Source organism: Bactrocera dorsalis, unplaced genomic scaffold, assembly GCF_023373825.1.
Source record: "Bactrocera dorsalis isolate Fly_Bdor unplaced genomic scaffold, ASM2337382v1 BdCtg040, whole genome shotgun sequence".
In the NCBI taxonomy this organism is placed as follows: Eukaryota; Metazoa; Arthropoda; class Insecta; order Diptera; family Tephritidae; genus Bactrocera; species Bactrocera dorsalis.
This window is the reverse complement of record NW_026038091.1, coordinates 2244-28241: the sequence shown is the minus strand read 5'-3', so window position 1 is coordinate 28241 and position 25998 is coordinate 2244. Positions and strand designations below refer to the sequence as shown.

Genomic DNA, 25998 nt, shown 5'->3' with positions numbered 1-25998 from the left:
TGGATTACAAACTATACCACTTGGTTCGAAGCCTTTATGTTAGGTTAGGTTGGTCTAGTAGGCCAATGAGCCACGCATAGATCAGTTTTGGTCCTTTCCGATACCAAATGGAGTTCAGTTACTCGGTCCATGAGGAGTAGTCATCCTTTAGGATATCTGCGCTTTCGCGAATTTCAACAGATTCTGTGGCCTCATGTGGTATCATACCGTGGAGAAATGTCCTTGGAATGCTTCAAGAGCATATTCTTTATATTCAAGAGCCCTTTCGATATTAAATACCATTGTATGGAGTGCAATCTCTACCTATCTGGAAGGAAGTTAAACTTATTAGTTCGAAACTTTTATGTATGTAGATATATGGGTTTTAGGGGAGCATTAAGAGAGGACAAGCTAGGGTTAGAACGGAGTGAAGCTTTTATTTTGGGCATAATATAGATCGATTTTGATGGATTTCATAAATTTCTGGCATCAAACCTTATTATGTCTAAAATAAAAGCTGGACTCCGTTCGAATCTCAGTTTGACGAGCTTTGACGCCTGGATTGACCTGTGACTAGTTTGAACTAGTTTGTGCTTCCTTGGCTCCTAAGATGATCGCGCGTTATGGACAGACGATCACAAGGACAGATGTCCGAAATTCAATTCTTTCGTCGTCCTAATCGTCCTGATCGTATATAACTTTACATCTATTTTGACTAGTTTCATTTGCTACAGACACCCGTTAAGTGCCTGAAACCCAACATGCTGCGAGGGCATAAAAATGCAAAATGAAATAAAGAAATAAATTGCGAAAATAAATAGAAGAAACTAATTTGGCTTTGAAGGATAGCGTTGCAAGTTTGCCATATGTATGTATGTGCATGTGTTTGTGAGTGAGCGAAAAGCCAATGTTTGGTACTTAGTGAGAAAAAAGCTGTGGACAATATCCAATTAAGAAAAATAACAAAGGGAGTGGGTATTCATTTAAGTTAGCATTTTCATTTGCGCAGCTAAATATTTGTAACGTGAATGCAGCGAACTAAAGCAAATAACTGTACATTTTTTAATTGTTTAAATTTCATAAATTTTATGAGATAAATCTTGTGTTTGCTTCTACATAATTTACTAAATTATTTATTCATCTAACCTCATGACCACCAACGCATGACCTGTCAACTGTACCTGTTTCAAAATGCTAACAAAAAACACTCAATAACGGTATCAAAGTTTGCTCTAAAGTTTTTTAACTTAACTTTTTTACTTCGTAATCGATCAGCCTTGACTCTCTGCCACAGCGCCCGCTGGAGGTCAATTGCATCACTTTCGTTGGACACCGTTAAGTGCGAAATGACAAAGCGCTGCTATAACGAGCAACGAGCATAAACGCGCATGGAAGCTAAATCAAAGCGCCAAAATAAAAATTAATGACGCTCCGATTGAAAAGTATTTAAAGTAAAATGATTGCCGGGCACGGCTTAGGTCCGATATACCACACAATTCTGCCTGTACATGATGCACCTGTAACAAGTCTGCATGTACATTTATGGTATATAACCACAAAGGTGCGAATCTGCGTATTTTCCACGAATTTGTGTGGATTTCAACCCTGGCTAAGCCCTTTTCCCGTGTGCTTTTTCTTATTTCCAATGTTTTTCTATTGAAACCAAACACCAATTGGCGAATTTGAGCGCCCGCTCTTTGAAATTTTCAAATTTGTTCACATATAGTACATACATTAGAGTGGGCCGACTTACAGGAAGCCCAAAAAAACGAAAAAAATCAATCACACATTAGAACGGGTCGTTATAGATGAAGCAAAAAAAAAACAAAAAATCGTGTATGCGGGAAATATTCTACGGATCATTTCGAAAAACTTCGCCTAAGAGACCATGGGTCTAAAACTGGTTTTGATTTTTAAGCCGAAGTTGTTTAGAGGCTATAAACATTTTTTCTGTCAGTTTTTGAGACATCCCAATGAAATTTTACCACGTAGGGGTCTTTTGATAATCTATTGATTATTTTTCGGAATCGGCAAGATTGAACAACTACATATACCCCCCATACAACCGATTATTCAGATTTTGTAAGCTTCATCTTAAAAATTGCTGACTCGAAACCGGGCTTAGACCCATCGTTTCTTAGGTAAAGTTGTTCAGAATGATCCTTAGAGCATTTCTCACATACGCGATTTTATAGCAAAAAACCGACCCGCTCTAATATACATACACATCATGTTATATAACATATATATGCTTACCTATAGACATATTTTTCAAATTATTGCGTGAATTGTAATTTGAAATCTGAAAAACGAACTTTCAGGGGTTTGCCCTGCGATTCAAAAATTGAAATTGACAAAAGAAGCTTCAACGATCGCCACTCCAAGGGAAGGTCAAGCGCCCTAATAAACTTTTAACTTGACAAAACCGCCAGCGAAACCACTTCAGATATCTAAGCCAGCCTGAAATCTCGAAACCTTAACATTTTTCGCTCTGATAAGACAACTTGCACTTTCTTTGCCAGCATTCCGGCGGTGCACTCAAAGTCAAACGAGTGCGTACATACGACTTAGCTGAAGCATTATCTTTGGGTCAAGCGTACATTGACTCTTATCTTAACAACAACACACTTACATCGTGTGAAACAGGTTGTGATCGTCGTTACCTCGTGGCCTTTGGCCAAATGCGAACGAATAAATCTGCAATTATCGGCGGCACAGCTTCCGTGCCGGCAACGCGTATGACCCGCTTTTACATTTGTTTTTGGTCTATCTTCCAAAGCCGTCGCCGAATGTGGGCGTTCTCTTGAAAGTCATCGCTCCGCTGCAAAGAATGAAAGAGAAAGCAAGTGACTGTGCAAAAGATAAAACGAAACTAAGTGAGTGCACGAAGACAGTGGGAATTCAAAAAAGTGCCCGAAGACATTAACAACAGCTGATCGTGCGGTTGGGCTCAGGGTAGCCACAAACTTGTGGTTTTACTGGAAATAAATTATTGATGGCGACGCCGACCACAAATATTTGTTCAACTTTTTTCACTGTCAGATTTGTACTTGTAACGGTAATAGTTAGATAATATAAGCTTGGAAACAGGGGTATATAGTATTTACAGATCTATTGTTGCTTTTGTTCTGGTTTCTGAGGTACATTTTTTGAAGTTAAAGAAAGTGGGAAACGTGGAAATATACTAGTACCTCTTCTTGGCGTTGTACACTGCTTCGGCTCGCATTTGTTACTTCAAATATAAGAAACAACCAATTTTTATGCACAACTCTAAAAAAGAAATTTCTTGCCTGGCAACTCTTTTCACACACAATCCGCTATTGAGCATAATGACCGGCGGTTTGTGTTAGAAATTTAGAGAAATCATGATCGAAAAGTAGGAGTTTCAAATTTATTGATTGCCATGTTAAGCTCCACGCATGCGCAGTGGCTAAGCTCAGTTGCCGTAGATCAATCGTGCGTGTTAGACGTGTTTCACTTGGAAAAGAACTTGAGAAATATTGAAAAGTTTTAATGTCGCTTTCGAAATGTCTTTCAAATTCGGTTTCGTTTTAATTTATTTTGTGAATGTAATCGTGGCGGCGTTCGGTTTATTTGAACAGTGCAACCATACGCTGGATTTAAAGGCCGGCCAAAAGATATTGATAAACTCACCTTTATATCCAAATGCATATCCGGCTGGTACTTCCTGTCGTTATACGCTAAGGGCGCCAACGGATCACCAATTGAACTTCCAGTGCGACATTGATATAAATATGGTAGGGGAAGATATGTATATAAATGAAGTGGGTTTAAATATTAAGTGAAAAGTAAGTAAGTGAAGAAATTAGGGATAATTACAAGTTACTAAGCACGCTGTGGAATTGCCAAAAGGAGCATTTGCGGGTTTGAAAGGCAGGCTTTGGCTTTGAGTAGTGTTCTCCACTATGTTACAGGCTTTTGAAGCGAGATTTTGAGTGGAGTTATCCATATTTTACTTAAAAAGCTGAAATTCTTTTAATTAAAAATTTATGAGGTTCATTGTCGACAATAAAAGAGGTAATGGGTAGTTGAAAAAGTCTTTTCGTATTTCTAATAAAACTACAACTTGTTTTTTTTTTATGTTTATAATGAACTGTAATGAACCAAATGTGTATCATTTTTCAGTCAGAGACATTAATCCATCAGTGTAAAGCTTTTCTGGTTTCTCGGCGAAAAACTGTGACAAGTAATTTTCACAGGCTTCACTTGAAGCCAACTTTACTATATTAAGGAAGTTGTGCATTGACCGAAATAAATGGTAGTCCGATGGTGCAGCCAAGCTCTCACAAGTGTTTGCCGAGTCATCGAAGATGTGTGTGGTCTAGCGTTGTCCTGATGGATGGAAGACGAAGCCCTCTCTCTTGATCAGTTCTGGCCGTTTTTTTCGATTGCTTGCTACAATCTCATCAGTTGTGGACAATAAAATGTAGAGTCAATCGGTTGACCAGGCTGGAGCAGCATAACCTTTCGAGGCATCAGTCCCGGTTTTGCGACCATATTATTGCCGTATTGGATCCACTTTTCGTCTCCTGTTCCATTCGCTTCAGAAATGATTCGATTTCATTTCATTTCAGCAAAGAATCACAGATGTTAATTCAGTTCCTTAAATTCTTCACTGACAATTCGGGAGGTACCCAAACATCGATCTTATTTTTGTAGCTAACCTTTTTTAAATGGTTCTAAACCGTTTGATGATGAATGTTAAGTTCCTTAGCTATGTTATGGCTGCTTATGTGACGGTCCTGGTCAATATTTTCCATAATTTCATCTACTTTTTCAACGATAGGTCGATCACAGCGAAGTGTATCTTTCATACCGAACTTTCAAGAACCGAAGCGAGCGAACCATTGCTGTGCCACACGAACTGATACAGCATCGTCTCCGTATAAAAATTTCAAAATATAGTGAATTTTTTCATTATTTTTCCTCATTTTTGAACAGCTGTAACTCTTTTTCAACTTCCCCGAATTTTTTTTTTGTTAAATGAAGCCTTATGTCTAACCTTAACAAAATACGAAAAGACTTTTTCGAAGTTAGTTCGCTACTTTTTTTTATTAGAACTCACACTTTAAGCTCTTCAATGTTGATAATTGCTACAGAAAAAATAATTTAATGCGCATCAGATGAGAATGCAATGCTCAGTCAAAGCCTTACTGCCTGCTGCCTGGGTACGTCTCGCCCCAGCGTTACTTTCCACTTGTCAGAGTAAGTCAACGCTTCTATTGCCATAAGCTCACTACGTTGACTGCTCATGCACATTAACTGTAAAAAAGTGAATTTTTTCCGAATTTTGTGGATGGCACGCTCTTAAGCAGCAAGTTAAATATTTTTATAAAACTTTATTTACTTCTATAAAAACGAATTTTTTCGACACACATTCACACACTTTTTTGCTCCTCTGCGCTTTCGCTTGGTTTATTTTCGCATGTTTGCATAGACATACGCTGCGTCCAACGTGCAGTTGAGTGAGCGTTGTTATGATGAGATTTTCTACTTCAACCGTGAAGGAAGCGAACTTTTATCCGGTTCGGAGTATTTTTGTGGCCGCGGCAGCATGACGAGGAGGAGCTTTCTCAACCGTGCTGTGATCTCATATATTTCCACGCGTCCGCCGCTCAGGCTGATGGGTATCGGTGTGAAAGGTGTCACAATTGCTGGCGTACAGATGGCCGCACCGCCAACAACAACAGCAACCACTGCAGGAGCCGCAGGAGTCAGCGCATTGAATAGTATAGCAACAACAGAGAATTTGTTCAATCCATCGAATGTGCAAAAAAATCAAAACAAAAACAAGAATAAGAACAAGCATAAAAAGAAAAGACCAAATGGCGCTAATGTCACTGGGCATCATGGCTTAACCACAACTCCTCGCCCATCAGTGTCAGCGGGCATTAACAACGCTTTCGCCTATTTGGCCACACTGCTCTCCAACAGCATAGAGACGCGCGTCTTTATAGCGCCATCAACGCAAAAGACCCACACAAATGCGAAACAGAAAAATCAGCGGCGCAAGGCGACGAAGCCAACACCGCAAGTGCTAACAACAGCGGCCGACTCGGATCTATTGAACTTCGCGCCACTGCCACTATACAACTTTGTTGGACGGAATGGCTCTAACCCATTGCCGGCCGCTACAGCAACGGCGCCAATATCGGAAGACTATACAAGTGACTCTCAGTTGACCCCCACACCGGAACCGTTGGAAGAACGTGATTACCGCATTTTAACAAATTCAGCAAATTATGATGGCTTTCCGGAGGGTGCAGGCAAGGGGCGCTTCTCTTGTTTGGTAGAAGCGGTTGAGTCACAGTGCGACTGCGGTTGGAGCACACATACACTGAAGGTGGTTAGCGCGTCAGGTGTGGCTGGTCTGAATGAGTACTCCTCCATGGCCGGTGTGTTAACAGTGAATTATGGCAAGATTTTCTGTGGTGCGGTGATAAGTGAGTATTTCTGCCTCGGCTCTCCTTAATGATTTTAATAAAATGTTGGTTCTACTCAAATAGTTCATCACCGGTTTTTGCTGTCCGCTGCCCATTGTTTTATATCTGCGGCTACAAGTCGTTCGGATTTGATAGAGGTGGTTGTCGGCGAACACGATTTCTCAACTGGTAAACAAGCTTGTATTAATATTCAGTGAAACTTTGTTGTTTTTCAGCTTCTCCACTTGCTTTTCAGTGCTCGAATCGGTTTACACGCGCTACTACAAAATCGACACGATCATACTGCACGAACACTTCCGCGCCACTGCCGAACAGGTGCGCAACGATATCGCCCTCTTGCGCACAAGCCAAACGATCGATTGGAATCGTGGCGTCGCGCCGGCATGCCTGCCCTTTCGTTCCGTCACCGGCACCGATGGTGGGCGGAGGCCACCCATAGCAGGACAGCGCGTGGAGACTGCAGGGTGGGGCAGCATTTCGTTTGGTGGTCCGCAATCTACGCAGCTGCTCACAGCGCGACTGGATGTCATTAGCGCCGAGGAGTGTCGTAGCTCATTGGGCTCTGTGCCAGTTGCCACTTTCTGCACCTACACGCCGGGCAGGGATACTTGTCAGTATGACTCGGGTGGTGGACTGTACTTGCGCGAGGGCGGACGCCTCTTTGTGGTGGGCATTGTGAGTTATGGCTACGGTTGTGCAGCGCGGCAACCATCGGTGAACACGAAAGTGGCCTCTCACTTACGTTGGATTAAGGATAATACTGCGCCGTTGACATATTGCATCAAATAGGCGGCAATAACGCGTATATCATATTTTAAATATAAATAAAGCCATGATATATTGAAAATAAAGTAATTTATATATTTAAAAACTCTACAATGACAGATTGCGCCTAAATATACGCTTTGACTCCTTACTTGTTTGCCACATTTTTAATGATTTCATTTAACTTAATTTCTATAAAGGCGAAAGCACTTCATAGCTAAGCACATGTGCATTTCATAAGCTCCTTTTCAGCACCCAATCAGTCATTCTGATTTCAGGCAGACATTTCATCGCACAATAGCTACTCCATTGAGATAGGTGTCATTTTTAACACTTATGCCTGAAAGAAAATCAATCGAAGGCATTTAACGCTTGAAAAAGTTCGACAAATAAAAAAATTTCTTGTTACTTTTCATCACTCAGCACCGCCAGCTGCTCAAACCCAGCTGCTTGTGCTCAGGTGCTCATTTAAACGGAAGTGTTTACTAATTAGCGCCTGTGTGTATGCAATACGACTTGGGGAGCATGACTACATGGATACCCCGGCTGCAAGCGACGGCACTGACAGCTTTCCAATTAAATATTTTATGACGTAACCCACACGCACCCTCCCATAACAAGTCACTACGTCGATAAGCGTTGAGTTGGGACGGCTGTGGTGCTTCGGTACCAATTTTGATGTGTCAATATCAAAACTCATGGAGGCAATTTTTTGCCGTGGTGGATTTGTGACGCTTTGTGCCGCTTCTTTGGTATGCGCATTTGATATTTCACTTTGTCGATTTCTTTTCAAACACAGTTAAATAATTAAAACGCGAACGCATAACATATGAAGCATGCTTTTAGGCTTAGCGAGTGAAGAATGCATTCGCACGGGTTGACGGCGTGTGAGTGTGTAAGATAACGCGTTGTGAGTGAAGCGCTAGAGTGGCGAGTGCAACTGTTATGTGTTCGGCAAGCTTGTGCTGCGCGGGTCTGCATGAATGCGTTCACATTTGCTCTTTTTAACTCAAAAAATGATTTGTATTTAATAAAAATACGAAATCTAATAAAAAGTGAGGTGAGCTGTGGGAGGAGTTGGCGCACAGATGCCTAACGATAGGTTCCTAAGCTTAGAAGCTGATGAAGTTTGCTGTGGGTAATTATTCCTTAAAGACAGTGCATTTTTAGGCGCTTGCAGTGTATTTAATTGAGCCATTAAACGATTGTGGACTAAAATGGTTTTCTGCGGGCTTACCATAAATAAAAAACACGACCACCAAAAAAGCATAAAGGGACTAGAGTAAAGTAAAGGAAAGCAGCTTTAGCAATTATCCACGAGCCACTTTGGCCGATAACCGCGCCGCTTTTCGAGCGATCTTTTGATTAGAAAATCGTTCCCAAGGCGCTGTGGTGGCATGGCGCGCTGGAATATTGCGCACTAATTGCAAAACAACCGCGCTTCAAGTGCACACCGTGAAAACCGGGCACACCAACAGCCACCAAAGCAAACATGAATGCGTCTGCAGCACATTGCAATTTCCAATTATTAAGGAAAGCGAAAAAGGAGCAGCTCAAACAGCGCCTAAATGCATGCTACAAATTCATGCATTGCCTTTTTATGTATGTGGCGCAACGGCTATGCATTTACACGGTTGCATTAAGGCCGCTACTGCAGGCCGCGCGCCGCGCAGTTCGATGGGCGATGCGCAGCCAAGTGGCGTGCGGTCTGAGTGCGCTTAGTTGCGCTTTCTAAGCATTAATTTGGCGTTTTAGTTGCGCTTTTGTTAGTTGGATTTAGTGTTTATTTTTGTGCTGACGCCTAAATATATGCTTTCAATAGCGGTATTTTTATTTCGCTCTTTATTTCTTCGTTAGGCGCTTAACAGCACACTCGGCAGGCAGGTATTTGCCTAATTCTTTTTCATTCTAATTTTCGTTAGATTTCGCAGCTGCCTTTTATATTTTTGTTTTTGCTTGCAAAGGATTTTTATATAACGCTTTTGCGCCTAAATGCATGCAAAGTATGCCAACTAACGCTTGCCTATTCATTAGCGTTGCCACAGTGCAACACAAAACCAATTTAGTATGCCACACACACACACAAACACTCGCATGCACTCACATACATCGAGGTGCATCACTGCTCTGTGTGTGTGTGTGGGTGTGCGCGCATGCAACGTGATTGCGAAAAACGACGAATGCGAAATTATCGTAAAAATACTAAGTGCAGTTACACTCGCTCGCACATGACTAAGTAAAGAGCGCGCTCGCATTGATGCAGATGAGCTTTGGCGGAGGCGCAGAAATTAGAAACGAAATTGGATTGGTGGCTTGCTGTAGAACTCGTCGTTGCCTCCGCTGATTGGTAGGGTGTGTGGGGGCGGCTTGTTGCAGTCGAAAACCGTTATATGAAACTATGGCCTATGCGCCCAACGGCTCAGCGAGATAGTTGGGGTAAAATATCGTTGCCTCTATACGAAATTGCTTTAAAATGTACCCAAGAAATTTGAATTTAATCGTTAAAAAGTGAAGGTTTTAATTCTGTTGAACAACTTTTGGGCGAAAGCCAGCCAAATTACCTTGGTTCAAACATATTCTGATAGTTTTATACAAATGGTCTGCAAGGCTTTTACTTGGACTCGCAATTTGAAAAGCTTTTGTGGATTCATTCAATAGTTTCGGAAAGGTTTTAGTTAAAAGTGAGTTTTCAATTACATCTTTTTTTCATGCATGAACGTTACTTCCCAATGCCAAAAGCAGGTATCAGGATTTAGGGTTTCAAGATCATATACTCAGCTCATTTCGGGGAGTCCCGGACGTTTGAATTTCTATATACATATTTTCAAAAATTCTCTGACCCCGGTGACATTTTCGGTATACTGGTATTTCCTAGATCGCTTTGTGTCTAGTAATTAAATAGGTTCGGGTCGCTACACATTGGATTGCCCATGGCTGTGGCAGACTCAAAGCTAAAATCTTTTGACAGAGTTGTTAGGGAATTCAACAAAATTTCGTTGGCAATACAATATTTAAATCCTTGAAACCGTGAAGTAGTTGTCTCCAGTCAAATTTTCCACACCCGTACTTTGACACACTAACCTAATTAGGCATTAGAGGCAGGAAACAGTGCAGGGTATCATAACGGAGCAGGTCCAAAAAGATATGTGGTAACAGTTGGACTGCCACAGGGCTCTCTCCTAAGTCTTTTGCTATGGAATTTTGGTGTAGGACCCTTCTATATGGCGACATTTCTGCGTCTAAAACATGTGGAAACGCTGTTTCCAGCATAAGCGTCTAACAGCCGGTGAGCGCAAAAACGAGAGACAGCCGAGTCTCGAGTCTTGACGATCGGCAAAAGCATTAGGATGGGGCAGAAAAAGTAAGTTGGGCATATATGTAGCTTCATTAAGAACGTACCAGCCTGGATTGGGAGACAATACGGGGAAACATACTTCCCAGTTCCAGTTCTTGTCGGACCATTGATATTCTAGGAAGTACCTCCACTGATTCAGCCGAAACTGGATGATCCTTCTGCAGGAGTGCCATGGAAAACGAAGATCACATCTTTTGCTCCCACTCGAGGTATGTAGTGGAGAGAACTTGCATATAGCGAATAATAAACGAAAGAATGACGCCCGACAACATTGTGAATCACGTGCTGCAATCAAAGTTGCTGTGGTCTAAAATGAAAAAGTGGACCGCAACAGCGCTCCAAGCACTAAGAATGGAAGAGCGGTAGTGAGCAAGCATAAGACTAAGAGAGTGTGTCAAGAGGTTCTTATGGCGGTCTCGCAAGTCCAAACCGGAGTTAAGGGTTTACTGCATAAGCGTACTATTTCGCAAGTCCTTCATAGTTAGTTAACACTGACTGGACGTGGTCTTGCATGAGACGTATCCTTAGCGGACAATATGAATCGTGCATGATGTCAGTCTAACTTAGTAGATCCCCCCTTTGGCAACAAATAAAATATAAACAAAAAAAAACACTTAATTAGGCGCTTGCCTATTAACCTCCCACGACAACATAATTAACCCTTGACAGCAACGTGGCAGCGACTGCAGCATTCTGACATCAAAGGTTAAAGAGCAAAACAACTAATTGCCACTTAAGCTCCAACGGCGAGGCCAAAGCCATTTAAGGACCTGACCACTTTTACTTTAGCTTGAACGTGAACTTGAAATCCCACGCAAATAATTTAGCGACAATTAAGCGGCAAATTTGCACGGAAAATATAGTAATTATGGAAATGACAAAGAAAAAATGTGAAAAAATTGAAAAGTATAATGAAATGTAGAGAGCACTCGCGCTAATACGCGCGCGGGACATCAAAGCGTATACGTAACATGAATGTGTGTGTGTGTGCTGGTAGTTGTGTTTGTAGTGGTTAGCTTGCTGTGAGGAAAGCGCACGAAATGCAAAAGTGCAGTTTAATTGCGGCTGAAGCTGTAACTCTGCAACAGGCAAGTAAAGCTGAAGCCGCGCATAACAACAATAACAACAAGTGTAATGAAAATTATGTAAAAACGCTAAAAATCATTTGAGACAAAAATAACACATTTATGCGCCAACAACAACAGCAAAAAACACACACATACATGCACTGCCACTAATGAAGAAGGTCGTCAAGCACGGACATCTAACAATTGCATAGTTAAAATATCAAAAATTAACTTAGCAGCCGCGAAGGCAATGAGAAGTGGCGCCTCCGCACATAATGCTCGTTAAAAACGTTGTAGTTGTGATTGTGATTGTTTGCTAGTTAATTGCATAGAAGCACTAAAGGATAAACAGACGAGCGCCTGGAAAAAAAGCGCCAGGCAGCTGTGGACCAAGCGGCAAGCAGCGGAAGGGGCATGGATGACCAAAGGCCGCTGCTTGCTTTCGTATTTATTTTTGTTGCACTTATTTTATTATTTTTGTGTGCTTTTATTTAATAACGAAAAAATGCAAATATAAATAAAAACGAATTTGCAGAGCGCACGCGAAACGGGGTCAGCGGCGGGCTGAGGCACTGAAGTGCACACGGCTGGTGGCAGGCGGCAGGCGGTGTGGGTGTGTTGTTGTTGCTGGTGGTGTGGTTGTGCGCCACTTCAATTTTGCTGCCACTCGGCCTGGGTAGCCCACTTGAATTAACCCTTTTTTGTCTTTTGCTTTCTGCTTTCTGCCCTCCGCCGTCTGCCATTTGCATTCTGCCTTTTGCCAACGCCGTTTTGTTTCCTCATTCGTACTTGCCACATTACCACTTTTTATTGTGTTTGCTTCGTTATTGCTGTTGTTGTTGCTGTTGCTGTTGCAGTGATTGCGGGTGCGATGCTGCATCGTTTCTTAACGTTTTTTCTATGCCGCACTTTTTTCTTTAGCCACTTGCGCTTTAAGTGACTATGTTGCAACATTGTTGTGTGTGTCCTTTAAATACAACTTTGCTTTGTTTTTGTTATTTCTTTTGCTTTGTGTGCTGGCAATCTGACTGATGCGGATGTGGATGCTGACGCTGATGCCGCTGCCGGCAACTTTGAGGAAGTGCTCGCTGGTGCAGCTGAAGCACCGAGTGGCTGCCTGACGGTTGTGCCGGTGTGCTGCAGCGGCCAAGCGAGCGTCTGTCGGGCAGTCAAGTATCCTTTTTATTATATATTTTTATATTATTGCACTTAGATGTTGTTACTTGTTTGCTTTTGCTTTGGCTTTTGTTCTTGCTCTGCCCTAGTACGGCGACACAAATGAACTTAAGCGCTTTGTGTATCAGCGTGTGGCCTGATGGGAGCGTTGCTGTTGGAGCTAGGCAGGAAGAACGTTGACAATAACAATTATGAAGAATTACTTAAGTGCACTCGACCACATTTGTTCGCAATAATAACAAGTGGAAGCGACTCAGAACTGCATTACAAACGAGCGGCTAGCAAGGAGTGTTGTGGGGCAAGCTTAAAAGAAGAGGAGCAGCGGACAGGAAAAGTGCGAGAGAATTAGTAATGAAAGTTTAAAAAATTTTACAGCAGATAAAAACTAAAAATTTGCACAGCTGCTTCAGATTATGTAATGCTTTTTCGCTTTGCAAGTCTGCTACATATAAAAAATGCTTCTGAAAAATAGATCTGGAAAGGTTTTAATCTCGACTAGAATCCTCACAAACTTATCAGTTCATTTGCTGAGGCTCGAAGATCGTTTGAGATCACTAAAACACTCCGCAATTGGATCTCAAAAGTTTTATTCTCGCCTAGAATCCTTCCAAACTGTTTAATTCATCTGCTGAGGCTCTGAGGTGTTAATGATCATTTGAGATCACTGAAAAATGTGACGCATGGATCTGGAAGGTTTTAATCTCGGCTAGAATTCTCCCAAGCTTATCAGCTCATCTGCTGAGGCACTAAAATGTTTAAGATCATTTGAGATCACTGAAAATTCTAACAAATGGATCTCAAAGGTTTTAATCTCGGCTAAGTGGTAAAGTTTTGGAGCTCTATGTTATTTTCGTACATTCATTTCATAAAGTTTCACTTCAAAACTGATAAAAATTTTGCATAACGATCTTTAAGATTGGAATACACACATATATATACACACATCCTTCGGTTACTCACAATTTTCAGTCGCAGTCTTTAAAGCAAGTTGAGAGGCCTAAATTTTCTTAGCAAGCAGCGAATGTATGTGAGCTTTAACGGTGATTGTCTATAAACTATAAAACAGTTGTGTGGCTGCAATGTAAAGCAACGGCTGTGGTGGCGGCAAAAAAGAGGCCATTTTAATTTAAATGCAAATTAAGTCTTTTGTCATCGTAATCATCAAGCAGAACAACTGCAGTAAGGAGTCTCCGAATAGCCAATAACTATTACATGAAGACATGAGAGGTTTTCATTCACACAGACTATAGAAATGTCAGGTCTTGCATATGTATGTACATTTATATGGCCACATGGCAATAATAAATTTATAAAATTTAGTAAAATTCGGCAATTTCTTGCATAATTTTGCAGAGCTGTACGCATTTAAGAGAGCAGTAACATATTTGGAACAAACACCACGCTAACTTTGAAGCATGTCATCATGTAACGTGATTTCAGTATTGACAAATAACCTTTTTTTGCACTTGGTATGAGACATTCTTCAGGAAAAAATAACAACTGGAGCAGACGTTTGAAAAACGAGTTCAAAAATATTATTTTTAGTCAACCGGAATCTTGATCGATGTTAGGCTTCGCATAAAGTGCAAGAGTGTTAAGAAAATCGGAGAAAAAATATATAAATCATGATTTCTTACATATATGCGTTATAAATATTTTTAATACTCTGTTAACTCGAGCACTCCACCGGACCATTATCTCTCGAATACTTTCACTACTTTCCTTAGCTTTTATTTCACATCTCAATTGTATAAATCTATTTAGTATTCGCATTCATGAGCCTAAGGCACACACACACCGCCAACATTTTGCAAATAATTCCAGATCCAGCGGAGATACGAAGTGATCCGTGTATTCACGCCCACTGCATAGCGCGAACCGCACGTGCCACCATAACTGATAACTCCGAGCGCATACATGCGTGACGGTTGAGAGAGCTGCTGCTGTTGGCGCAGTATGACCGGACCGCCGGAGTCATATTGACAGGAGTCCTGCCCCAAACCCCGGTAATCATGCGTGCAAATGTGCGCGGCGGTGATGGTGGTATTGAACTGGGTTTCGCAGGCGCTATTCTCGACAGTCATAAGCTCGACCTTTTGTAGCGTGTTCGACTTGGGACCGGCGAATGAAGTTGTGCCCCAGCCAGTCACATCTACCGTGCGGTAGGTGAATAAATCAGAGCTGAAATTGGCACAATATTAGTTAAGTCAATGACTGTATAGAAGAGCAAATGTATCAACAAACGATTGCAGTAATGGCAGACAGATAGGTCCAACACCACGTGACCATTCGATGCGTGCTATCGTGATGAGTAAAGCCAAATCGTTGACAACACCATTAGCCGTCGAAGCATAATTCGGATGTATGATAATCTGCTGGATGCGATGTTGTACAGCAAAAATAGATTCGGTGTCTAAATAAGGACGAAGGAAAGGTTTTGATTATGAACTGATACTTAAATAGTAACGGTAATGTGAGCCAAAATCGAGAAATCGGAAAGTTTAAGCAGGCGCTGCCACTTTCTCTTTCTAATACGCAAAGATCCGTGTTCTCCGGTCTATATTTTACTCACTGCTGCTTAGGTCGTGATCACCCACATAGGCGATGATCCTTCGTGCATCTGGCTGTACGTTTATACAATGCGCTGCCGTCATAATGTGGCGATTACTAACTAAAGATGAAAATGTTTTTGAGCATCAAGCCTTTTAAGCGCATTTAAATGAGCTACATACCAATACTGCCGCCGCAGAAGATCTGTTGAGAGGAGCCGATGTCTCGCAAAGCCACCATAGAAGGATACTCGTGTTTGGTTGCTTCCTGTCCGTTAGTGATGCGCGTCTGTGTGGTCCAGCCACAATTGCAAGGCTGGCGCTGTGCATATGCCTGGCAGAAGAAACGACCTTGTTGATTGGTACTCGGTGAGGACGAGTAATAACCCACGGTCATAGGACGAAAATACGAATTGCGCACTATATTTGTATTGGTGCAGTAGGCTTCACCCTCGCGGAAGTCCAAATCGCCATCACGTGATATGTAAAAATACTCCGTGCCACATACGTTTGGGTACTAGGTTTTGAAGATTTGAAGAAGTTTGAAATTTTTTGAAATCAGTGTGTTGAAAGAATACGGTTCAGAGCGTACTTACCACATCGAAGATGCAGTTGAGCACAACCACATGCGCGTAAGGCGCAATTAAACGAAATCTGCAATTCGTGCCTGGTCTGTAGGCGCCTGGATAATTCGGTGAAGTTATATTGAACACCTGCTGATTGGAAGGCAGATAATAGTCCTGCGTAATGCAACTCATTTGTGTTTTGACGGTAGCCAGCCGAGCCGCCAGGGCAAGCACTGAGAGTACAAAATGCTGAAAATTAACTGATCCTCGCGAAAATACCAACGCCACCATCTCAAGACTTATTGTACACGACGACTGTAGCAAAAGTGTCAACGTCTCTTAGCTGTTGAAAGCAGTTCCCCAAAAAGCTTCCATATACCCCAATTCCGTGGCTTATCTTGTGGTCTACAATCTCACGTCAAAGCTAAAACCTATAAGTCTTAATAAAACATCCACTTGCACTTCTTGTGTAAAGATATGTATGTATATAATATATATTTATTTTCACAGTAATTGATGCGGTTATCTTAACAGTATTAGCCCAGTGGTTTCACGCAGGTCGTGTAACCCGTTACTTGCTGAATCCAGTTCAAAAAGTAGGTTATGCGCGTATTCACACCGGTGCCATACGGCTGACCGCAGGCCTGGCCAAAGCTAATGCAGCCAACGAGAAACATGCGTGAACTGCGCCACACCACTGGACCGCCGGAGTCATACTGACATGCATCACGGCCTTGGCCAGAGTAGTCCGTGGTGCAGATTTGAGAGGAATAAATTGGCACATCGTACTTTTCCTGACACACAGAATTCTCGACCACCATAAGATTAGCTTTCATTAGTGCATCTGTGGTCGGACCGGCAAAGCTTTCGGTTCCCCAACCGGCAACGTCCACGGTTTGGTAAGCAAAGGTCGATGAACTGATGTAAAATAGGAGAGATGTGTGTAAGTGTGGCTATATAAGCGGCTTGGTGGGATCAACTTACCCAGCTGGTGGAAGGCAGATCGGACCAACGCCGCGTTCCCATTCAATCAATATATTGGTTACCAGCACACTGATGTCATTAACGGGCGGATCATCCGTGTAGCCTGGATGTATAGTTATACTTCGAATACGGTAAGCTGCCGCATAACGGGAATTGTTCACTGAGGGAATAAAACAACAAGATAAAATAGAGACATGCGTTGACCAATAAAGGAGTATTTACGTGTCGATATTTGTGTGAAGCCAACGTGCGCTATGATTTGAGAGGCGTCCGGTTGAATCCTAGCGCAGTGAGCGGCGGTGATTATGTGGAAATGCGAGACTAGAAAGAAATAATCAAACAATAAATAGGCTGAAGCAATAATTGTTGTTGAGAACACTCACTAATGGTGCCGCCACAAAAAATGTCCGTGCTAGATGCCAAATTTTGCAGCCCGACCATAAATGGGAACTCATTAGTGCCGACTTCCTGCCCATTCGCGATTTTGGTGGACGTCGACCAACCACATTCGCATTGCTGCGGTCGTATCGTTAACGAACACAGGAATCTGCCCGTATTTCCATAAGAGGCGTACGCCAAAGTTAGCTTACGAAATAAGGAGACACGAGTAAATGTGCCTTGGCCGCAGAACTGTTCCGAATCGCGAAGTTGCGGATCGCCTTCGGTGCTCACATAAAAATGTTCCGTTGTGCATTGACCGGCATTCTAAATGTAGTGGAAGAAAAATGAAAATCACTTGTAGGTTATGTAAGTAGGCGAGAATATCTTACACTGGGCAAATCGATGGTGCAATTGGCTTCGATGGTATAGTCCACTGGTGCAATAATTTGATAGCGGCAGGACGTCCATGGAGGATATGTGTTGGGATAATATGGAGATTGCAAATAGGTGGTGCCGGGATTTATTTGAAAAGTGCTATCGCAGCCCTCAAAGAGCGCTAAGACACCATGGTTGCCACTTAGCAGACAAAGTAGCACGATACTGCAGATCAGCGCTGGAAAAGTGGCAAATGTGAGTAATAATAACTTAAAATACCAGAAATGGCTTGAACTTGGACAAAAATATGTTTTTGAGTTCAGTAAACTGTTTGCTCTTTGTGTTAATGGTTACCACCAGACTTATGAAGGTAAATATGAGCAACTACATATTTATACAGTACATGTATTTGTTGGGTTGCTAACGTGTGAGAACAATCTCAAGCTGGTAAAATATTAACAAAACACAGTTTATGCTTATCGAAAAACAGAAATAAGTGAAAAGTAAAATATTAAGTAAATATATGTAGACCTGGAGACATAAATATATATGTGCTTATAACTGTTATTAAACGAAAGACCTGATATATCATATTTGTCCTTGGTTTTGGGGTAGTTAATCAAGACTAGAGTCCAGCGTTAATATTTCCTTTAGAACCATGCAAATATTAGTTGGAGGATGAATGATGATTCTGCGAAAGATGTATGGTCCTTTGCACGATGGCCACGGCGAATATCGCATTCGATGGAACGATGAGCTGTATGAGATATACGACGACATGGACATAGTTCAACGAATTAAGAGACAACGGCTGCAGTGGCTAGGTCATGTCATACGTATGAACGAAAACCCTCTAGCGCTGAAAGGTTCCAACGCCGTAGGAAGGATCAGGTGGAGAAGGCCTGGCTTCGCTTGGAATCTCCAATTGGCGCCACCTTGTGAAAAGAAGAAACGACTGAACTGGCGCGCTGTTGTTAATTCGGCTATAACCGCATAAGCGGTTTCTTCGCGAATAAAGATGAAAAAGAAACCTAAAGTGTGTTGTTGGCCTCGATGAAGGCGATCTAATTACCGTCGAAGGTACAGAAGATACTGTCAACAACGATTCACTATACCAGTCGAAGTATAATGGGGTGTTTCCGAGTTTTAATTCCAGAAATCTAATTAGCCGACCTTGTGGAGGAACCGAATATAAGAGCATATGTTTTTTAAGGAAAAAAGTTTCCGCAACAGCTTAGGAAATCGATAGAAACCAGCCTCTTTTGGAGCAAATACTAAGGTGAGACAAAGGCTAGAAGAATATTATCTAAAGTACAATATTATCTTGATAAGAAACTTAAGAAAGTATTAAAAAATATTGGCTTGATTCTGTCTGAGCTTAGGTATAGTTTCGGAATAGTAAATCGAAGAAAGTACCCTTTAAATAAGCACTATTATGTTATGTTTCCAGCCAGTTCCTACACTCAGTTTTGGATATTCCTTTTGAACTGTTTTTCTTAGACTTTTCACTTATTTCTTATAGCTTAACCAGCCACTTTAAGGACCCAGTGTAAGTGTTGATTTAAAGCGTGAGACTAAGACTGATCTATAACACACTATAGCTTCACTTACTTCTTTTGCGCGACATTTCACTCACTACCGTTACGCCGACAAGAAACAATAACGACTGATCGTCGCTGGGATCGTCGGGTTGATGAACGTCTAACTCACCGTTACTAATACTGTTTTTAGATAAGTGTTTTACTAAATCGCACAAAGCACACACGCGCGTATTTTTACTTGCGACAGATTCGACTGATAAAGACAACGCAGATAATTTGCAGATAATATAAGAGACAACAAGACAGCATTAAATATTATGCAAATACGATTGCGTTGAATTAAGCGGATAACTGAAACACTTGTTTTGGTGAAAAGTCAACACAAAAGAACACAACAATTGAAGCATTAAAACTTTGTTGCCTCCGCTACTCGATACAGTTAAGCAAATATGAATTCTTAATTTTTTTTTTTGTGTCTTTATTCTTCTACCAGCTCACAAGAAGAAGTTTTCGCGCTTTGAACTTCCTGCTAATAATATGAGGCAACTTGGTGGTCGACCTTTCCATATACTCGTTTGTTATCGCTTGCTTCCGTTATTTTCCGAGTCTGTTCGCGGAACTGTTGAGGGCCTGTCAACAAGTGTCAGTGCCAGTGTCAGTGTCGCTGCAATGCTATGGCAAGCGGTGCGAACTGATTGCGCTAAGTTCACGAGGTTCGACTCGCTTTCGACTGATAAATGAGTTTGTTGGGCCTTTAGCCAATCTACTTAAATGGGCCGAATTCAATTGGGTTTTAAACAGTCAGGCACGAACGCGAAATTCTAATTTAAATGACAATATTTTCCGCCATACACACATGCAGGGCAAGGCGGGGTGTGCGACCGGGCGGATTTGTACTAATTTTCGTGTTAATTTTTATGCATTTTCAAATACGCCTCGAGACTTTTTGCATTTTACGTGATGCACCCCGACGATTGTTCATATTTTTATGGCTTTGTGTAATCAGTAATGTTAATTGTTGTTGCATGTATGTATGTATGTATGCTTTTATTTGAACAAATGGCTTTAACGCTTACCTTGTGCGGTTGACGGCTGGAAATTTGTTGATAAAAAAGAATTATGCAATGTATATGTACGCCCGCTTGTTTGTATGTTAATCGAGTGTGCAGCGGCATGTTTTTGAACTTGAACGATTGCTTTACGAACTCACACACACACACATAAACGAGATGGGGGTATGTTGCTGCATTTTTGTTGCAATGTCATTACGAAAGAGAATTAGTCGAAATGACATGAACGCTTTTATTGTTCATAAATAATTATTTGCCAATAATATTGTGGAAGTTATTAGCGAAAACTAGATGATCCATCAACTTGCGAGCCCTTTTCCGCAATATTTTAGTCGCCGCCTTTGAATTATGTGCCGTTAATTAGTTTTCCCTATTTAGTCTTTCTTCCATAATTTTCGAAACCGAAGCTTTAAGCTCTTATCACTTAATTGGGCCTAGGTGGAAATTATAAATAATTGTTAATGGCTTTTTAAATGAGGGTACATTGCGTCTAATCAGTGTTAGTGCACATATAGACGATAATTTGCTTTGTTATAGGAAAGTGAACTACCTCAATTTTCTAGAGGGCTTTTCAAATTACTTGAAGGTTATGTTAAGTCTTTGCGCTATCTAAAAGCCTTTCGCACAGCCAACTTGATTTAGTACATTGATATTATAATTTTTTGCCTTTCACACAGCCAGCTACTCAATTAACGATAGACTCGATTAACGATCAGCTGTTATACTTGATTGTGTTCTACGTTTTGTATTTTCCTCTGATTAAAATTCATCAAGTGATTGCGATTTTATCAATGAACACTAATTTACAGCTTCGACAAGAACCCGCAGAGTTAAGCAAAGCCAAATTTACAGCGTGGACAACAACCCTCAGAGCTGCATGGCAGTTTCAACTCAATTTGAATTCGATTAAGAATTAATGTAGTATAATAATAACTGTTCAATTATAAAGTGTTGGGTGCAACAAATCCTGTTACCGCTCTGAGAACTGCCCTCAAGAAAATTCTAACTTTATTATTCGTTCGATCATTATTCTAATTGATTCAATGGTATTCTCCAAATGAGCATGTAATATTGGTGATCACATTGAGCATCTGCACCCAGTTGCTATCAGGAGCACGTAACTTGAGATTCTTCATTTCCTAGATTTAATATGGTACACTCAACAAGTAAATAGTAAAGTAATTCTGTTAAGAAATGAGCCCCTCTCTCAACGAGTTTTTTTCTTTCAATGCCCTACTTTAGAGAGAAAATATAAATAAATTAAAAATACCTCAGCTTCATGATCTTAAATCCACGCCAAATTAGGTAGCTGTGTGTATAATTTATTAGCACCGTAAATTTTTCCAAAACTCTCTTGGTTTGAACATGACTGAAAAGACAGAAATATGATAAAGAAATTAGAACAGTTGAGGATTTCATTTCTTTTTCCTGTTATATACAATACTTAGGCTTGATCTTTAAATAATCACGAGATCATTACTCTCATTGTCTTATCAGTTTATTACGATGGCTTCTTATTTCTCATATCTTTTTACACCTCTATAGTAGTGGTTTTTAGTCAAAAGACGTAATAGTTGGCGGCGGGAGATATGGCTGGCAACGAAAAAGAAATTGTAAACATAAATAGTTGATTTTAAAGAACATAATAACATAAGATAGGTAATCTGGAAAACTCTGTTGTTGGACTTGACATCAGATCCTACATCCTTTTTACGTACCCTATCTCAAATGTCTCATAAGTATCTCACATAACTGTACTACGACTCATAGTGAAGCCAACAACCTTTAAATATTTGATATCGTGTGCGGTTTTTGCCTTTGCTAAATATGGCATTAAATTAAAAAAAGGGTCTTTGACCTAGAGAATGGTTACTGACTTCAGGACGAGCTGTTGACCTCGCTAAATGTAAACAAAGGAGTCAATCACCTGGAAAGGAGTAAATGTAAACAAAGGGGGTCATTGACCTCAGGGTTGTTAACCTTACTAACGGTAAAAAATGTATCATTGTCCTCACCAAAAGTTATTGACCTTAAGAATGGTTATTGATTTTGCTAAGGTGAACAAAAGGTTCATTGGCCTCAGGATTGTAGACCTCGTTAAATGTAAAGAAAGGGTCTATGACCTCAATAAAGGTTGTTGGCCCCGTTAAAGCAAGAATTGAAGAAACAAAGAGGTCATTGATCTTAATGAGTAAGAAGAGGGTCAATGCCAACAAAGTTCAATGATCTCATGAAGGGTTGTTGACTTCGTTAAAGGTAAATACAAAGCATACAAAATACGAAGATCAAGAACTGGACGTCTATGGCTGAATTTGTACTGGCTTGTACGTTATCGCAACGAAATCATGTGCACTTTTTTGTGATCATAACGTGATCTGATGTTAAAATTGTGGCTCTAAACACCACGGTTCTTTAATAATCTTAAACATGAACATAAAACAAAATAAACAAAACATAAACATATTCTTTAGTTTGTGGCAGTACTATACCCTATAAACATTTTATTTTTGGAATGATATTAGAGATGTACTGGTCTGTAGTGTTACCGAGTATTTGAACCTTATTTCTAATAATCTGTGAATGAAGGAGGAAAAGTAAACTCGGAAGGAGAAGTCATAAGAATTGACTTTATAAACTAACTATGCAGAGGCCAATAAACGAGTCTGTGTGATAGTTGTCGAACCGTGAATGATCAAAATGCCTTTCACTGAGAGATCTTTAATAGTCCGGGAGGTTTTTTGATTTGTACTTGGTGTTCTTCGAATACAATGCTTTTTATAGTTCTCATTCCTGCGACCTTTTTAATCTTCTTCTTTCGTTTTCATTGCGTTAAAATCTTAAGAAGATTCTAAGTTGGACTGATCGTGTTTTGGGTAACACTGCAGCAGTGGGCTGTAGATTGAGAGGCTAAAATCCTAGACAATACACTTCATGCTTTCATACCTCCTCTTCTTACAGGACCATCTCTAACCGAATTATATACAATATTCAATGAAATTTCCGAAATGAAGAAACTTAATGAAAATATTTTGAGTAAAAAAAAGAATACCAAAGTAATTGTAGGAGATATGAGAGTAAAAAGGTATTAATCGTAAAATATGAAAAATTAGATTTTCAGTGATAAATTGTAGCTGTCAAGCCTTGGAAAATGAAATGCGTAAAGCGTACAAAAAATCGCCGAAGCACACATAAAAAGCAGACGAAGCATGAAAAAGTGAAGAGGAGTTAGAAATGAAAACCATAAATACATAATAAAGGCAAAATACGAAATGTAAAAACAATGCTGGAATGGCAAGCGAATGCCCGACACATGCGTTTGGAGGCAAAATTGCACCGCCTAAAAGTAGGCAACTATCAAGCGCGCACACACACAGCGTATATGCGCGAGTATAGGTATGTGTGCAATTACTGGCAAGTTTTTATAGCCGCACACCACCGCCCCCGCCGCGCCACAGTCACAGCACTAATCACCATTTATGTAAACATTTTTTCTGCGCCACTTTTAGTTGCTTTCTTTTGCGCCGCGCTGTCGCTGTGTGTGTGTGCGCGCATTCGTGGTTTTTAGTAGAAATTTTTAATTACCCTCCACTGATGCTAACGCCAGTGGCAACAACAACAACAGCTGCAACGCCTGCATTAGCCACGGCAAAGCTTCTAATACTAATGCACAAACGTGAGGCTAGTGGCTGGTGGTTGGGCGCTTGCTCCTAGTTGTTGCTGGTCACCACCAACGGCCACACACACGCACCACTATTTTTTGCTTTGCATATTTTTCTCGCTACTTTGGCATTGTTGTTGGCGTGCTTGTTGCTTTTGTTGGCATTGTGCTTATCAAATAGCCAGTCGGCCTGTTTGGGGATGTGCTTTTGCGGTTACGCCGCTCACACGCAACGCAATACACAGTCGCACCAACACACACATGAAACATTACGTGTGTACTTGCTGCAACGCGCTGCATAATGTAGTAAGTGTAAGCGCACGTGCGCGCGTGTGTGCCGGTCGCGCTGGTGTGGTTGTGCGGCCACACGCACACTACTGCTCCGCCAATCAGCTCAACGCACAAAAATTGTGGGCCGCAAGTGTTTTTGCTTTGCCGAGGCCGACGCTGGAGCGTAGCAGCGTGCGCGGGCTGAGCGGGGCACATTTGCTGTGCTCTCATTTGCTCTTGGCTGTGGGTATGAGTGTGATTTTGAGGTTTTCAGCTTTTGTCCTCTTTTCCTTGCCTACGCTTGTTGTTGCCGCACGCACTTTGGACATCGGGCGCACCTTGAGCGCCGGCAGGGTTGAAGGGTGCCGGCAAGCAACATTTTAGCGCTGCTTATTTCTAGTTGTCCTCTTTCGCTCATATGCTTATTTGTGTGAAATTGATGCTGGAGGCTGACCACATCTGAAATTAATGATTTGTAATTTAGTTTTTTATGGGTTCATCAGCAGCGCAATACATTTCGTTTGCCGTGAATGCAATTTCATGGAGAACTATCAATGTTTATAGTATGTGGTGTGCCAGAATGTTAGATTTCGACCGAAATTTTAATAAAGTTATTCATTTTTTGTTTTTATTGCATTTGGAAAGGGCCAGAGCAGAACAAATGCAGTTCTTTTGTCTGTGTTTGATAAACACATAGTTGAAATTGGTCGTAATAAATACATTTTTGATTATAGCTACATAATTATTAAAAATTTGTGACTCCACTATCGTCCAAAATCAAAAAAAAAATTAAAATTAACTAAAAAGTGGGCTTTATTACCAAATGCCTATAAAAAAAATTCGAGTTTTTAATAAAAAAAGGAAAAAAAAACGTTGACTTCGGTTGCAGCAAAGCTACAATACCCTTCACATGTGAGTTTCTTCTAGCATAAAAGAGGAAAAAAGTCTTTATCTTGACTTTATATAGTCAGTTTGTATGGCAGCTATATGCTAGAGTGATTCGATCTGAACAATTTGTTCGGGGATTGCAGTGTTGTCATGAAAAATAGTTTATGCACAATTTCGTGAAGATATCTTGCCTGATAAAAAAGTTTTCCTTACAAAGACTTGAATTTGATCGGTCAGTTTGTATGGCGGCTGTATGCTATAGTGGTCCAATCTGAAAAATTTATTCAAATTTTATGGCTATACTTTGGATAATAAGTCGTACAAAATTTCGTAAAGATATCTCGAAAAGGAAAAAGTTTTTCATATAAGTACTTGATTCCGATCGATCAGTTTGTATGACAGCTATATGCTACAGTGGTACAATATCGTTGGTTCAGACAAATGAGCAGCTTCTTGGGGAGAAAAGAACATGTGAAAAATTTCAGGTCGATATCTTAAAAACGTATACGAAATTTCAGGTCGATATATCTCGAAATTTGCCCGACCAGTTCACCTATAAAGAAATAGACGGACAGAGGTGGACAAATAGACGGAAGGAAGACGGACTTAGCTAAATCGACTCAACTTGTCAGTCAGATCATTTATATATATATACTTTATAGGTTTCCTACGTTACCTTTTGGGTATAACAAACTTCGTGACAAACAGGTATAACCTCCTCCTTTTGAAATAGCAGACTTTCTACTATTGCAATGGACCATTTGAAGGTTCCCCAACTCAACCTTAAATAAAATTCAATTTCAATGATTTTGGTAATTATCTCTTTCTCAGTCAAAGATTACATGCATGGCAGACGCAGTCGGCAGAAAAACTTTAAAAGCAATTTAGAAAATAGAAAAGATGAACGCAA

General features: G+C 40.8%; 3 protein-coding genes across 3 annotated transcripts; 1 reads left to right on the top strand and 2 right to left on the bottom strand.

Moving 5' to 3' along the window:
- The first annotated feature begins 3286 nt into the window (after positions 1–3286).
- On the top strand, positions 3287–7328 carry LOC105228207 (serine protease Hayan). The gene is made up of 4 exons (XM_049461475.1): positions 3287–3751; positions 5467–6443; positions 6507–6611; positions 6679–7328. Exons 1-4 carry the CDS (start codon positions 3507–3509, stop codon positions 7230–7232), a joined length of 1881 nt encoding a protein of 626 aa, XP_049317432.1. The 5' UTR covers positions 3287–3506; the 3' UTR covers positions 7233–7328.
- Positions 7329–14322: 6994 nt separating this feature from the next.
- LOC105228064 (venom serine protease) lies at positions 14323–16384 on the bottom strand. Its single transcript, XM_011207674.4, has 5 exons — positions 15952–16384; positions 15539–15872; positions 15379–15477; positions 15051–15219; positions 14323–14987 (listed from the first exon to the last, which is right to left on the bottom strand). The coding sequence occupies exons 1-5, from the start codon at positions 16210–16212 to the stop codon at positions 14588–14590; spliced, it is 1263 nt and encodes a 420-aa protein (XP_011205976.2). The 5' UTR covers positions 16213–16384; the 3' UTR covers positions 14323–14587.
- A 14-nt stretch (positions 16385–16398) lies between these two features.
- Positions 16399–19977, bottom strand: LOC105228066 (venom serine protease). The gene is made up of 6 exons (XM_011207675.3): positions 19273–19977; positions 17676–17899; positions 17289–17610; positions 17128–17226; positions 16906–17065; positions 16399–16839 (listed from the first exon to the last, which is right to left on the bottom strand). The coding sequence occupies exons 1-6, from the start codon at positions 19286–19288 to the stop codon at positions 16458–16460; spliced, it is 1203 nt and encodes a 400-aa protein (XP_011205977.2). The 5' UTR covers positions 19289–19977; the 3' UTR covers positions 16399–16457.
- Positions 19978–25998: the final 6021 nt, after the last annotated feature.